The sequence below is a fragment of the Rattus norvegicus genome, chromosome 17 (assembly GCF_036323735.1).
Source record: "Rattus norvegicus strain BN/NHsdMcwi chromosome 17, GRCr8, whole genome shotgun sequence".
Lineage (NCBI taxonomy): Eukaryota > Metazoa > Chordata > Mammalia > Rodentia > Muridae > Rattus > Rattus norvegicus.
Genome location: NC_086035.1, coordinates 21,489,341 through 21,505,020, shown reverse-complemented (window position 1 = coordinate 21,505,020; position 15,680 = coordinate 21,489,341). Strand labels below are relative to the sequence as shown.

The following is a 15,680-nucleotide window of genomic DNA, read 5'->3' as shown; positions in this document are numbered from 1 at the left end:
TCAGTGTGTTCACAGCGGCTCCATGTTGAAAAGTTAAGATACATTTTTAAAACAAAACAATAGGTGACTAAATCCTTTAAACACATGTTTTAATGTTTCAGAACACAGCAAAGTTTAACTGGCTTTGAGTTTTCTTGTTCATTTCTGCCATTCCTCCACCACTTCTATAACACAAGCAAAATGGGGAAAATTAAACCAATTCTGAAGGAATGGGCTAATACTAATGAAGAAGGAACAGAGACAAAACATTCAGGTGCTTGATCGCATGTGATCACTGATGTAAACTTGACACTAATGAATAAGGCCTGCCTTATTTTTACACAGATGTGGGAACTGGAGAGATCTCGTTGAATACCATCTCAAGTTTAGTAGTAGAAAAATAAAGCCAAGATGGATCTTGTAGACTCCAGACTATTATTGCCAAGTGTCCTGAAGCAACTTGTCTTAAACTTTGAAACAACTGGCACACAGCTTCCTTTTACTCTCCTGCCTTACCATGGAAGGTACATGATAGTTTCAGACATGGCTTCAAGTCCAAGCTGTACTACTTGCTAGCTTTGTGGCCCTTGACTAAAAAAGCCAGTCTGCCTTAAATGCCAGTTTCATGATTTGACTGTGATTTTAGGTTATTACAAAGAGAAGTTATTGCACAGAATTGTGTGAGAACCAATGAAATTAGCAATGTTCTGTGGTGGTTAGAATGAGAATGGTCATCAAAAAATGACCTATGTTTGAAAGCTTGGTACCCAGTTATGGAACTGTTTAGAGAGAATTAGGGGCACTTGTTGGAAGAGGTAGTTACTGGGATTGGACCTTGAGATTTCAAGCCTACACCAAGGCCCAGTATCCCTGCTGCTGCCTATGGATCAAGATGTAAAGCTCTCAGCTACTGCTCTAGCACCACGCCTGCCTGCTGCTTACATGACGATCATGGACTATATATAACCTAAAACTGTGAGCCAGCACCCAGTATAACTGTAAGAATTGCCTTGATCATGATGTCTCTTCATAGCAACAATACAGTAACTAAGATAACTAAGAAAGTTCCAGTGTTTTTGTATTTGCCAAGCCAATAGCCTGCCCCCAGAGTAATGTTCCACACACATATATACAAAGAAATAAATATGAACCAGACAAGAGACTCCAGTGCAGACACAGACAAATGAAGGCGGCACAGAGGTTGTAAACTTATTAACTGTGAACCACAGCACCCTGAAAATGGTGAGTGCTACAATTTCTGAAGAACATCTAGACTTAGCTGCTCAAGCATATTTCCCCCATCCAACATTACTGCGTGTCTTTGTTAAAGCAGCTTTGGGGCAGGGATATGCTTCTTGCTCGGTTGTATTCAGGCTTAAGTCTTCCACACAGCCCATGATAGGATCTGAAGTTAGTCTGAGGCTACAAAAATGGAACACACATGCCTCTAAATACACACCTGACTCATCCATTGGCCTATATTACTGAATATTTCATTCAGGTTAGACTGCCCAATCAAAATGAAAGTTAAAGAAACACAGAAGTTTCTTAATTTAGAGTTACCAGAAACTACTCATCGGTCTTGGGTATAAGAAAGCCTCTATGTACCTGTGTGGTAACGGTGACTGCTCTTAATGACACTGACCAAGCTTTTGTGTCCAACAGACCAACACTCAACTTCTAGCCTACTGTTCAAGAAACAGTTCATTATCTCACAGAGCTAACTTATTAGTCATATTATCTCCAAGACTTTTATCAATACTATGTTACCCTGCAAACCACAGCCATCAGATGAGATGTGGCACCCCCACTGTGCAGCTACATTTTAAAAGTTGCCAAGAGCTCTCTCCTCCAGCCGAGCAAGATGCCCAACGGAAAGGCCAAGGGGAAGACGGTAGCCCCAGCCCCCACCGTCATCAAGAAACAAGAGGCCAAAAAGGTGGTCAGTCCTTTGTTTGAGAAAAGACCCAAGAACTTCAGCATTGAGCAGGACATCCAGCCCAAAAGAGATCTCACAATTTCGTGAAATGGTCCTACTACATCAGGCTGCAGCGGCAAAGAGCCATCCTCTATAAGCGGCTCACAGTACCTCCTGCCATTAACCAGTTCACCCAGGCCCTGGACAGGCAAACAGCAACTCAGCTGCTTAAGCTCGCCCACAAGTACAGACCAGAGACAAAGCAAGAGAAGAAGAAAAGGCTGCTGGCCAGTGCTGAGAAGAAAGCTGCAGGCAAAGGGGACGTCCCAACTGACGAGCAGGAGTCAATACAGTCACCACCTTAGTGGAGAACAAGAAGGCTCAGCTGGTGGTGATTGCCCATGATGTAGACCCCATTGAGCTGGTGGTTTTCCTGCCTGCCCTTTGTTGAAAGATGGGGGTGCATCATCAAGGGAAAGATCGGGTTGGGGCACCTGGTCCACAGGAAGACGTGCACCACTGTTGCCTTCACACATGTCAACTAGGAAGACAAGGGTGCTCTGGCTAAGCTGGTGGAAGCTATTAGGACCAATTATGATGACAGATATGATGAGATCCGCTGCCACTGGGGAGGCAACATTCTGGGTCCTAAGTCTGTAGCTGGCATTGCGAAGCTGGAAAAGGCAAAGGCTAAAGAACTCGCCACTAAACTGGGTTAAATGTACACTAAGTTTTCTGTACATAAATATAATTACAAAACTTTAAAAAAAGTTGCCAGGGTTGGGGATTTAGCTCAGTGGTAGAGCGCTTGCCTAGCATGCGCAAGGCCCTGAGTTCGGTCCCCAGCTCCGAAAAAAAAAAAAAAAAAAAGAAAAAAAAACAAACAAACAAATAAAAAAAGTTGCCAATAATATGTCCAATGAGCAACTGGTACATAGACTCATTTAAACTGCATGGCTCTACACACTGACACTACCAAAAAGGGCAGGAATCTCAACCCCCTTTAGTATTTAAAAATAAAAACTCACAGAAATGATAACTGTAAGAAATTATTGTTGGCCAATATTCTACATTTCAGGCACTCAAAGATCACCCCAACTGCTTTCACTTGAGGTTGGTATACCCATCCTACAGATTTGAACTGAGGCGTCTTAATTTGAGATGAGAGGTGAAGATCACACAGTGCCATAAGATAGAGGTTCCCTGTGAATTACCAGTCTACACATTAATAAGAGCTAAAAGTTTACTCATATTTTGGTGAGCATAGCTGCTAGACAGGGCACAAACAGCAATGACCAGAACCTAATCAGTTCTTTTAGCATATTTCTACTGACCTAATGGAAACATGCAAACTGAGGGTAGGAGAAAGGGGGGGAAAAAGCATGGCTAGGGAGGAGCTAGGTCCTAAAATCCTCCAAAAGCACATGATGAAAACATGTTTTCCATAGAGAGGCAATGGGACTTTAGAAAAAGAAGCCTGACAGGTATTAGACTTGACTTGAGAAGATCCACAGAGCAACACCACAAAATATGGCTCAGTGGATCTCAACCTAGCTCATGTTGTGACACTTAAATACAGTTCCTCTTGTTGTGATAACATTACTTCATTGCTACTTTGTAACTGTAATTTTGCTACTGTTAGGAATTGTTAATATAAATATTTGATATGCAGGATATCTGACAGGTACGCCCCACAAAGGGGTTGTGACCCACAGATTGAGAACTGTTGGCTTAGAAGCAGAGAAAAGTTCTAAGCAAGAAAACCAGCATCAAACTCCCAAGCATAAACACCTAGGAGTTCAAGGACGAGGAAGACAAATGAAATGAGGAGAGCAGAGTGGGTGTCCTTACCCTGCTGAGAATGCTGTATTAGGTAACTACTTACAGGGCTGGAGCAAGTGCTGCCCACTAGGACAGGACTAAGGCCCTGGTGCTACTCCTATAATCCACTTCCACTGCTGGTTCCCTAGTACAAAGGTTCCAGATGCAGCCTAGCAACGTACAGCATGAGCCAGAGTAGAGCCACCCAGAGCCTTCTTCAGTAATGTCTAACATTTACCTCAATGGAAAATCTTCAAAGAAACCAAGATGCATGTACATAGTTATCACAGAAACACAACAGCAATGCATAGAAAACTGCAAGTCACACACATACAGTCACTTCAAAACTGTATGTCGATTAATGGGAGAAATACTAGTGAGACGCTGTTTTAAAAGGTGCCACTGTAATTGTCAACGCTTTGGGGGCCTAAGACACACACCTGAAGGAAATACAGTGCCACTACAGGTTATGCGTCATTAAGAAAAAAAAGATTGTCTCAGTGGATGTAACGTCTGAGGGAAGCGTAGACTCGCTCAATTTTGAGAGCCAGAGCAGTTTCCAGACAGTGTCAATCGTGGCTGGCTCTCTCTCTGTCAGTTGCTGCACTGAAAGCTTCTTGAGACCATGACTGATTCACACTGCTAACATTCAAGGAATGGTTGGCAAACCAACCAATCCAGGCGGTTTCCCTGGGAGATATAGGAAGGAATAGGCTCTTAGGAACAAAAAATAAAGATGACAAGAAAAGAGGAAAGAAAGACTAAAATAAATAAAGATGACAAGACTAGAGACCTGTAAGGACAAAGGCTCAGAAGACACTTTGGGCCAACCACAGATATAGGAACTCCCTAGCCATTTACTTCAGGGTGGTGCATATAAAGGGAAACAGAACACTGCTCCATACAATCAAAAAAGTATTAGCAAAGTTTTACCTTTAACTTCACACCATTCTCTTTGTGTGTGCTGTTTTGCATAAGCATGCCTAGGCCACTGACAGCCTGCACATACAAAGTGACCTCAGACTATAATGGGAATCTATTACATACTGACATCACTCCTGTCATGTCAGTACTACTCAGTGTCTGTGGTGAGGAAATATACAGTGTGTGCCACAGTGCACACACACTGGAAAATGGCAAGCTGTGCAGTAGCTAGACCATCTAGGTCTGTGTTATGTATACAATGTTTGCACAAGGACAAAACTATCTAGTGTATTTCTTAAAACATATCCTCTTCATCAAATGACACACAATTACATGTGTGATCTAGAAGGTTTTCAAAATCTCCAAACACTAAAGAAAAACAACCCATAATCAAATATGGCCCCAAATAAAGAGTGACAGGTGATAATTTCAGAGCCTCATCTACATTTCTGTTTTCCCCATATCCTCTTGACTTCTTATAAATTAGTTGCGTCACTCATCCCTAGCCAAAGCAAGGTAAATTTGGGAAAACAAAGAGGAAAGAAGTCAGAAGTGTAATCCTCTTTAGCAAAGATGAACTTTTCACATAATTCAGTGTAATCAAGAAATACTTCTAAAGTATGGTCACATAAGGATGTTTTCTGAGTGTCATGTTAAACCAAAGACACAGTGAGATTATGGGAGTATAATCCTAAATATTCAAAGGCAGTAGACTACCGCACATTCCTTCATCCAGGTCAATTAGCACAAAGTTTTGAGAATCTACACAGTCAGATGACTTGAATATAAATAAGGAGGCCTAAGAATTCTTGAGCACATTTCATATTCTCAAGTATCACTTACACGAGACATTTCCATCAATGTAGTCCAGGGACAGTGTTTGGGCTCCTTTCAAGGAGGTGTCAAACTTAAAACTGTTCATTGTATCACTAACGTTTCCTTGCCCTTTTCACTTTCGTAGCCCAAATGTCTGATTTATGGACTCGATGTAGAAGGAGGTATGAGAATATAGCTCATCTATTATTACATTAGAGACCCCATTTAAGTGGGAGTACATTTTTCATAAAGATTTTAAATTGAGAATTTCTAGTTTTTAAAAATTTAGTTTTAACTTCTACCATATATACCAGTATATGTAACACATTTAAACAAAAACTGTTAGAAATCTGTTTCTGTCCCCCGTGTGTGTGTGTGTGTGTGTGTGTGTGTGTGTGTGTGTGTGTGTGTGTGTGTGTGTGTGTCAGTGCTTATGTAAAATCAAGAGCCTCCTCTAGCACACGTAAGCACTAGACCACTGAGCTGAACTGTTGGCCCCCATCAACAATTTTAAATATCAGAAATATTAGGAACTAAAGCCCTAAAACAGCCCTTAGCATCTTGCAAAGTACTGTTCAGATGCCTAGAAATTAACCAAAGGCCCACCATGTTAACTTTCACAACACTCTTCAACGGGTACTTCTCAAGAGCTGCACAGGGATAGGTAGTGATGCTATAGACTAGCATGTACTCAAGAGAGAGATACTTACCACTGGAGAGTTATAAAGACATAATCTGACCATGAGAAAATCCTCTAAGGCAAACGTGGACAGCCACTTTCCTGACACATGACATTTGTTTCTACGGACTCTTTCATATCTAGTAATTTAACTCTCTTCATTGCTGAGGATTACGGCTAGAAACTCAAGTGTCATGTGACCCAGCAGATGGTGGGTAATGACACTGCTCTTCCAACCTCAGCTACTGTAATGTAAAACAATGCCTTTAATTGAGACTACTGTGCAAATAAATACTTACTAGTGCTGGCTTTCTGCTAAGGATAAGGTATTGGATACGGTGGGTACTATTACAAGTTACCAATCACTACATTCTCAGTTCAGGTTCAGAACAAATATAAGCAGTCATCTGCCCTTTCATGTAATCTCTAATCACTGGTCACAAGGCCCATTAAGTGTGTTTCCCTTTGCCTTCTGGGAGGTGCTGTGTTGGGATGTGAAATGTTTGTCACAGGCTATCTCAGCAGGCAGTGCTATTTTTGGAAGTCCTGGAAACTTAGGGAGACAGGAGCTAGTTACAGGAAGTAGGTCCCTGGGACTGTGTCTTTCAAGGATATAGATGATCCCAGTTTCTTCCTTTCTCTCTGCTTTCCTTTGCCATGGGATGAAGGCCTCTTCCTCCATGTGCTTCCTACTTACGGTATTCTGTCCTATCCAGGGCCAGAATCAATAGGATTTGGAGGTAAATGCAGGTAACAGGAGTTATGAAAGAGAACAGAAAGCTATTTTTCTAGTTCTACTTCTTTCATAGATTTGTTTTTTATGGTGGTGCATGAATACATAAAAATATATTTGACGGTGAAAATGTAAGAATCCAATGTGAAGCCCCAGAGCATCAGAACAGGTGCTATACCAATGGTTACTGAGATTTACCACAGTCTATGAGTCTGCGTAGTTTTGGTGTGTGGTGTTTTATCTGTAACAATTTAACTTTTAAAAACTCAAACTGTGGTTAACTTTTTATTGAAATTTTATCCTTTTCACCCACCATGGACTTGTCCAGAAGAGACTTCAAAATGTATTTTAACCATTCTAGACATAAAAAAATGGATCTAATCCTTCACTGATTCCCATAAAACCAATTTAACTTGTTGCAACCCTAAAACAGTGTTTACCAAAATATGCACGTCAAGTTCATGGTTTCAGCAGGCACGGCAATTGCACAGGGAGTCCCAGGGGACACGGTATCTCGGTGCAGCAGAGCTGGCACTTAAGACTGCGTGTGTGAAACCCAATGTTCCAGATCAGAACTGCCTATGCCACCAAGAGTTCTGACTCACAAATGGGCACCGACTGAGGGACCCCAAGTGCAAATTCCCCAGAATTTCTACCACTTTGCTTAATGTTTAATAAAACTACATCTGGTACCTCTGACACATTTATGTCTCAAGGGAAAACATATGATATGGTTTGACTATGAAATATTCTCTCAAAAGCTCATGGGTGTAAGACTAGGTCCCCATGTAGAACCTAAGTCAGTGAAGGTCACTGGATGCTTGCCTACAAAGGGCCCTGTCCTCTCTCTCCCAGTCAGCCCTACTCTACTGAGTTCCCTGCACTGAGGTTCTCTCTTACCACAGACCCAGGAACGACAGTGGCAAGTGGGAACGGACTGAAACCTCTCCAGTAAGCCTCCCAGAAAGCAAGCGACATTCTTACCTTCAGCATTTTCTTATTTGCTGTGTTCTTGCCGCATTCCCTCCTCAGCTGCTCACTCATGGCTTGTAGCTCTCGGCCAAAGTGAATCATTCTCTCTATGGCAGCTTGACTTCCTCCACACAGCTGGCGTCTTAACTGACTGCAGTCAACTTCTGTAGGCAAAACAACAGCTAGTTCACTACTTACTGAACAGAAAACAAAAAACCAGTGAGCATACAAGTTTTCTTTTTAACATATCATATGTTCTTCAGTAACTACTTTTTAGTTCATCTAAATACAGATAGCTATGAATATTCTCGAGACAAGGTCTTGTTAGGCTGGCAATGACCTCCCAAGGGCTGGAGTTACAGGCTGCTACTACCATGACTGGCTGCTGAACACAAAAAGTCAAAAATTTCCATGTAGCTCAAAGCTATATTTTATGTGTCTCAAGAGTTTGGAATCCGACATTCAATGTGCAGCCGTGGTACAAGAACTGTCCAGTGTTTGCATGGAAAGTTAAGTGTAACTCCTACACTCCATGAAACATGATGGGGGTGGGTGGGTATATGGAACAGTAACTCCCCTCTCGGGCTTTAACAGACAGCAAACAGAAATAGATTAAAATGTTCTTAGAAGTTAAGACCCCAGTAGAAGCACAGATGATATTTTATCTTACTAATGAAAAAGACCAATTACACTACTAAGGAAAATGTTACCCTTAAAAGTATTTTATATTATATATGTTGACTAACACTTGGTACTGAAACACTGTACTCATAAAAATCACTATTGGTAGCAGCATCCATATGATGATGAAGAAAACGCTAACGTTAACGAGTACTTGATATAATTAGCTTTTTAGAGATGAATTCATCTGCTCTTCACAGTGACTGAGATTTATTTTACCCATTTTACAGATGAAAAAACTGAGGCACAGAGCAGCTACACATTCTGTCCAAGGTCAAGCAGCTAGTAAGTGGCAGTTGCAGCTTTCAAATCCAGGAAAATCTGACTCTAGAACTCTTGCCCCTGCCCAGTGTGTATAAGTGTGTCTAGATACACAGGGTCTTCCCAGCAGGAAAGATCAGATTGTCCCTTAAACAATGCAGTGACTACCTTTCAGTCTCAAAATACAAAGAAATGAATACCGCAGCCAATTCTAACAATTTATAGGACTCAATCATTTTCACCATTTGATAAAAAAGTGAGGCAATCAGGTGTTGTTTTAAAGAAGTCACACCTATGGATAGCACTAGACATTTCACATGTTTGCATTTACTGACTTTAAGAGATTAGTTTACAACATAGTTTCTACCCACTTGGACTCACTGACTACACTGATATCGGTGTAAAAATGTTTCCTGTCTCCAGCCTTCATCCCCAGGGCAGTGAAGTACAAAGGATAGCTGAGCCAGGAAGACCGGCACCTCCATCAGGAGCCAAAGGGCCCGCTAGCTCCAGCAACCCATGCTCACAAGTGTATGTGAGATATTGCATCCTGAAATCTGGCTTATGCTTAGCTGTGAATCAGTCCAAGTAAAAACATAACCTTGTAGCCACCATTTTTTATTTAAAATGTAAGAAATATCACTGCAGACCCATTTCGGTGTCACAATCTTCCATTTCGTGGTCATGTTTAGAGCTACCATTTAGGAAACCATTGGATGAAGTTTCTCCAACTCCATTGGAGTAGTGATCTGTTTCCATGTCTACATCATTACTGAAAATGAAGAAAACAAACCTCATTTTAGAAATTAGTTTAAGGTACGTTATTACTACACAACTTCTTAGCCTGTAAGAGGGTAATTTTCATAAGGCAATCGCAATCTGCAAATGAGGGAAATGAGGTTAAATTTCACACATATCAAACTACACCCACGATGACTGACCTTTAACAAATCTGCGCTCCTGGAGGTAACGGGGCAGAGGCACATGCACAAGTGCAGTGGCTCCTGTGCTTAGCATTGGTATGAGAAAGCCATGCTTTGGCATAATACGTAGTTTTCAAACGTTCAATCTATACTGCACTATACAAATCTATACTTTTATCGTTGTGCTTGAATCTTTCTGAGACAACCCTCTCCACTGCCTGCAAGAATCATTTCCAGCATTTAATGGAGAAACTTTGCCCTCCAAACTGATAAATCTGACTCAAAGAGCCCAGTGTTCTTCCTTGTCCTCAATATTCGGTATGTTTCTAGACTTTTTACAAGCTTCTGGACTTTTCTATATCCACATTACTAAAACTTTCCTTTTGTTACCCTTCCATGCTATTTAAGACTATGCTGTTTCAAAAGTAACTAATAGGAAAACAAACCAAACAAAATCTCCAGCTTCGTAGGGTCGAGGCAGCACAGCTACTGTGCTGTACTGTCTTGTTGGCTAGTTGCCCAGGCCTTGACCTTACCATGCCCCTGGCCCCACCTCCTAAATACGAGAGATCACAGGTGTGCGCCACCACTTACCCACTCAACACTTTTAAACAGCACCCAAATGTGTTCTGAACAGGCCCCATCCTTGCTCACCCTGCACTGTATCAAAACAAAAGCCAAACCCTAGTACAGATCACCCACTCCTCACAGCTGAATAGGGCTGCACATGTGCACATCACACCAACACCTCTCCCACCCCGCCCCCTGTACAACAAATCTATAAGGTAAAGAAAGACCAGTCAGAGTGAGGCAAAGGACTCAGAACTACACAACAGACTGATTCAATAAGAAAAAGTCTGTTTATTAGAAAAATCTCATAAGTAGGAAAACATTTTAAACTTTAAAATCCTTACTGTCATGGTTTTTGAACAACCCGACTTGGTATTTGAGGGGCATGTTTATCTACTCATCCACTCACACGCATTTGAGAGAGCCTTGTTGAACACTAAGGACACACAGCTCTCCAAGACTAAACAGCCTGTACTTAGCTAGTCTGTGTATCCCGTGGTGTCCATCAGTGTTGTGGAAAAGGTCAATCAAAAGGAGTAGTACAACATGCGGTGGGAAGGCACATGGCCAGGAAAATGAGGGAACAACCAGGTAACTGACACCTACAAGAGGTGACACCTGGACCTGGGTCTTAAGGGCAGAACAGGAGTGAATAGAGTGCTTCAGACAATGGGAGAGAAGCACAAGTTCCTAAGTCAGAAATCCTGGTAAGAACTTCAGCTCCGCAACTTACTGCCCAATTAGTGACCTTCAGAAACAGCATTTACTTTCTGATAGTCAGGTAGACATCTGTAAAATGGTTTAAAGCATTCACGCCATCTTTATCAACTTCACAATATTAGTGCAAAAAGACATTACCCAAGTACAAATGCTTCTTACTAACTAGCAGTTTTAGGAGTAGCTGCTAAGTTTACTGCCTTTCCTTCTTTACTGCACCGGAGGACAGGACATTTTATCACAACTCTGTGGCTAAGCAAGGACGCAGGTAATAACTGGTCTGCTGAGCAACCTCCTGTCAAAGGACAGCATCGAAGAGAAAATGTCACAGACTAACAGAAAGCTACCACGGAACAAAGGCAGGCAGAACCGTCAACAATCAAAATGCCAACTCTGAAGTCCTAATTACCATTTGGGTTTTGCATCCAGAATTTGTCTATTTTCATTCTAAGAGGTCACTGACTGCCAAAGAGTGCCCACCCTTTACAGCAGTTCTCTCCTACGCTCTCAGGGTTTTGTGCCCTGCCCCAGGATCCTGTACCTTTTACCCTTACAATTTTTGTCTCATGTAATAGATAACCCTAGAAACTTCAGTCTCTTTCCAAAATTTCAAATATAAATTTAAAAATTATATTTGTATTTAAAATATTATTTGCTATGAGATTCCATGCTACCAGTTGGTTCTCTTTCAATAAGAAACTCAGAACACTGCTTGAAAATGCAGTGTTTCTGGCTCTAGTTACAGGAAAGGCTACATCACTGGGCAGGCTGAATGCTTATAAATTTGCTCTTTAATGCTTGTATTCAAGTGATTACACTGCATGGTTTTTAAGAACCCATTAATGTTAAATCTGAGTGTGTAGAGGCACATAGTATGTTCATTAAGATATATCTTCTTTTTGTTTGTTTTTCGAGACAGAGTCTCTGTACTTAGCCTTGGCTCTCCTGGAACTTACTCTGTAGAACAGAGCTCTACCCGCAAGGACGTTAAAAGCCTGTAGGAAACAGAGTCCCTACCCTTTTACTTTCTGGGAGCAGAGCTGCAGACCTTAGTATGGACTACAGACTATCAGTAAAGATGCCATCAATGCCATGGCCATTCCTAGTAACACAGAAGTTAGGGAAGTCACTTATTACCTGGTGAAGTTATTAACTTGCTGTGATCTTGACACATTGATACTGTTTAGTTCCGGTACATTCAAACTGGATAACTGATGTTTACTATGGCAATATGATTGATGTGCTTTATTTGATATTACACCATTGCTACAACTTTCAAAACCTGAGAAGAAAGCAGAAGAAAAGGTACAACATAGAAACAAACAACAAATCGATTAGGTTGCAAAAAATACTTTTATATTTTGATTTTATATTTAACAATCTTAGAATATAGGAAAGCCAATGGGGTATTTAAATAGAGATTATTTTTAAAGCTTGATAATATCATTATAAAATAGTATTTCCTCTGAATTTAATTACAGATCTAGCTTAATCCACACAATCACTAGTGTTTATAATAAGGACAGATTGTAAGAACTGGGTTAGTGATTTCACGGCAGTGCTAACATCATCGAACACTCTTACAAATGCCTAGATGGTCCAGCTTATCTAGGCACTGTGGGATAGCCTAAGCCTCCTGGGCTATAAACCTGGCCAGCATGTTACTATATCATATATATGCTATAAGAAATCATAATATGGGGCTGGAGAGATGGCTCAGCAGTCTAGTGCTCTAGCTGCTCTTGCAGAAGGCCTGGGCTCAATTTCCACTACCCACATGGTGCCATACGATCATCTGATAACTTCAATTCCAGGGGATCCAACACCTTCTCTGGCCTCTCCTGGCAATGTACACATATGGTACAACAACCATACATATATGCAGGCAAAATATCCACACATTAAAATGAAAATATTTTTCTCTAAAGAAAGAATTCTGCATGCAATGGTACATATTTATATACTTTAATATAAAAAAGATTACAATAAAAAATACCATGTGATTTTGTGTTTTTCTGCTCCATCAAGATGCATGAGGCCACTCTGTATAGTTTGTCACTGACAGCAATGTCATTATGTGGCATGTTATAATCATCACCTTTTATCAATGAATATACCAACTGTATGATATTCAAGAGTGGTGTCATCCCGAGGATACTATCATGCAAGCCTTGTCCTCATCATACGGGACAGTGACTCAATAAGCCTGGGAAAGCAGTGCAGCCTAACTGTAGGGAAGAAGACGGCACTGATGGGAAGAAGGGAGTACCTGCTCTGCTCCACAGACTAAATACAGACTTGGCAGGCTCCTGAGCTGGGAGGATGGCAGATGAACAGGAAAGAAACTGGAGAAGCAGAAAGTAGACAAACAAAAGAAAGAGTTCTTTTTCTAAACAATTATGTATGTGTATGGCTTTGGGGATGAGCAGGGTCCTTACATGGAATCAGTGGATGTTACTGACAAGCTTGTTGGGAGTTCATCACTGAGAATCACCCACAAGACAATGCCAACTGGAGGACAAATCCAAGTCCAAATTGTCTTAAAAGGACCCAAGGAAGCTTACTAGAGCTGCAGACTTAAATGGATAAAGAATTCAAAAGGGCTGGAAACGCTTTAAGGTCAAGATCTTGACACCATTAATAGTTTCCAAAATTATGATATTTTCTGTGGAAGCTGTAAATTATAACTGTTTTCTACAGTAGTCCTGGTAGGCATGCAATGAAAGAGGTCTTCAGTGTTAGATTCCTAATCCAAGCTTTTAACACCCTGCCTTATCTGGCCATATTTGAATTGCTTTCTGGAGTTGAATGACCAAACCCAGGAAGTACGGCAGAGCATGCGGTCCCACATGTAGAAGGAAGCAGGACTTATGCTTTAGGCAGATCTGTGCATTGCAAGTTATGTCCTATAGGTGCTTACTTGTGAACTCTAAGTGTCTTTTTTGACTATCAAAGTTGAGACTTGTACTCTATGTAGTTGAAGGTTTTAGACAACAGCGGCTTGAGAGGTTATTAAATAGAGTGACTAATTCCTTTCTTAAGGAACCAAATTTTGGTAAGAGTGTTTATCTGTACTAATAGATCCTTCGCTTTAATATTCTTTTCAGGAGAGCAGTGTTCTATCTTTGTAAAGAACTAAAAGTTTTATGCTAAGACTTCTGTGTTGAGGAGCCTTTTGATTTAAAATCTTCTTGTGCTTACAACATATTTGTTAAGCTTTAATGAAATTAAATTAAAATTTCCTTCATGAAATTAAAGCTTTTGAAAGAAAATGCTTCCAGTAGCAAGAATAACAGCACCAATATTTGGGGTAGTGTTTTACTGACATAACTGTAAGTACTTTTGTTGTGGAAATGTATACCTAAATAAAACTGTATGTGGCTATTCACAGCACTCTTGTAGTTCAAGATATGCAGACTGTGTGTGTGTTTACTTTCTACACTAAACGATATTACACATAGCTCATAAGTAAGGGTTAAAATGCATTTAAACAGGTCAAACTTTGTAAAACTTAGTGGTACTTCTTAACATCTCTGAATCAGTACCTGGGTAATACTACTTGTTTAATCCACTGACTCAAGAATAAAGAATGAAAAATCAAACAACAAAAATAAAGTTAAATACATAGAGCTAAGAGTTCATGTTGGGGTTGGGGATTTAGCTCAGTGGTAGAGTGCTTGCCTAGCAAACGCAAGGCCCTGGGTTCGGTCCCCAGCTCCGAAAAAAAGAAAAAAGAAAAAAGAAAAAAGAAAAAAGAAAAAAAAAAAAGAGTTCATGTTGGGAAAGAATTAAAGATATTCAAAAAGCAAAAAGCCAACAAAGGAAATTTTAATTACGAGAACACCAAGGGCCAAAGTGAGTATTAAGCAGGCTGAAAAGGAGACAGAAAAGGAAATGAACTTGTAAAAAACAGGTTAGGAATGAGTCAAGAGAGACAGGAAGCCCAACTAGGCTTGGTAATAGGTGGGACAGCATAGCCAGATCACATTTAAATCCACATTTTTTAAAATCCATAATTACTTTCTCACTATTGTCAATGGTTTTAGTGACAACTTATTTTGAATGATGACATGTATTTGTGGAGATCTATTAACAGTCTCAATTTTCCATGACACTTCTTGGTGTTAGTGTCCTGTCCACGTTCTCTCATGTAAAACATGACATTGTACACACACTGGAAAAACGTACCAAAATGTTTAGATTAAAAAGTTTTTAACTCAAAATTACATAAACAATAAAAAAACTGAAAAGTTGTCATCTCACCAGGAAAATGAGCAGTACTGCCTTTGCCTGGTGCTAGGCTGTGGATACTCATTCCGTGACTGGGACTCATGCTTGGACTACTAAAGGGCCGAGGACTGACGGGATAACTATCTTGAGATTTTGGACTTCGGCCTCCCAAACACCGCACTTCACTATCTGTACCATTCACCATTTCTATAAATTGACGTACTCTGAAAGAAAAAAAGAAAGTTTACTTAGGGATAAACATTACATCTGTATGTAGCTACATTAAACTAGGCCGAATTTTAAAACTTAAAATCAGTATTTTACTTGGTATCATATCAAGTGAGTAGGTAAGCAAGGTTTGGCACACATGGACCTGCATAGCCTTCTCCTGGCCCTTCCTTACCCAGCCTAGGCTGCATTCCAAACTCCCAGCCAAAATGGACCTCAGTTGACTTT

The 15,680-nt window shown here is 40.5% G+C and overlaps 1 protein-coding gene across 2 annotated transcripts in view; it reads right to left on the bottom strand.

Annotated features, from left to right (window-relative positions):
- Positions 1–15,680, bottom strand: part of Ranbp9 (RAN binding protein 9) — an 82,248-nt gene that overhangs the window by 3,944 nt on the left and 62,624 nt on the right. For both annotated transcript variants that reach the window (XM_039096249.2, NM_001427414.1), the window contains 4 exons: positions 15,258–15,448; positions 12,132–12,276; positions 9,435–9,556; positions 7,855–8,006 (listed from right to left, as the gene is read on the bottom strand). In XM_039096249.2, coding sequence (XP_038952177.1) covers positions 7,855–8,006; positions 9,435–9,556; positions 12,132–12,276; positions 15,258–15,448 — 610 coding nt within the window. The remainder of the gene's footprint in view (positions 1–7,854; positions 8,007–9,434; positions 9,557–12,131; positions 12,277–15,257; positions 15,449–15,680) is intronic.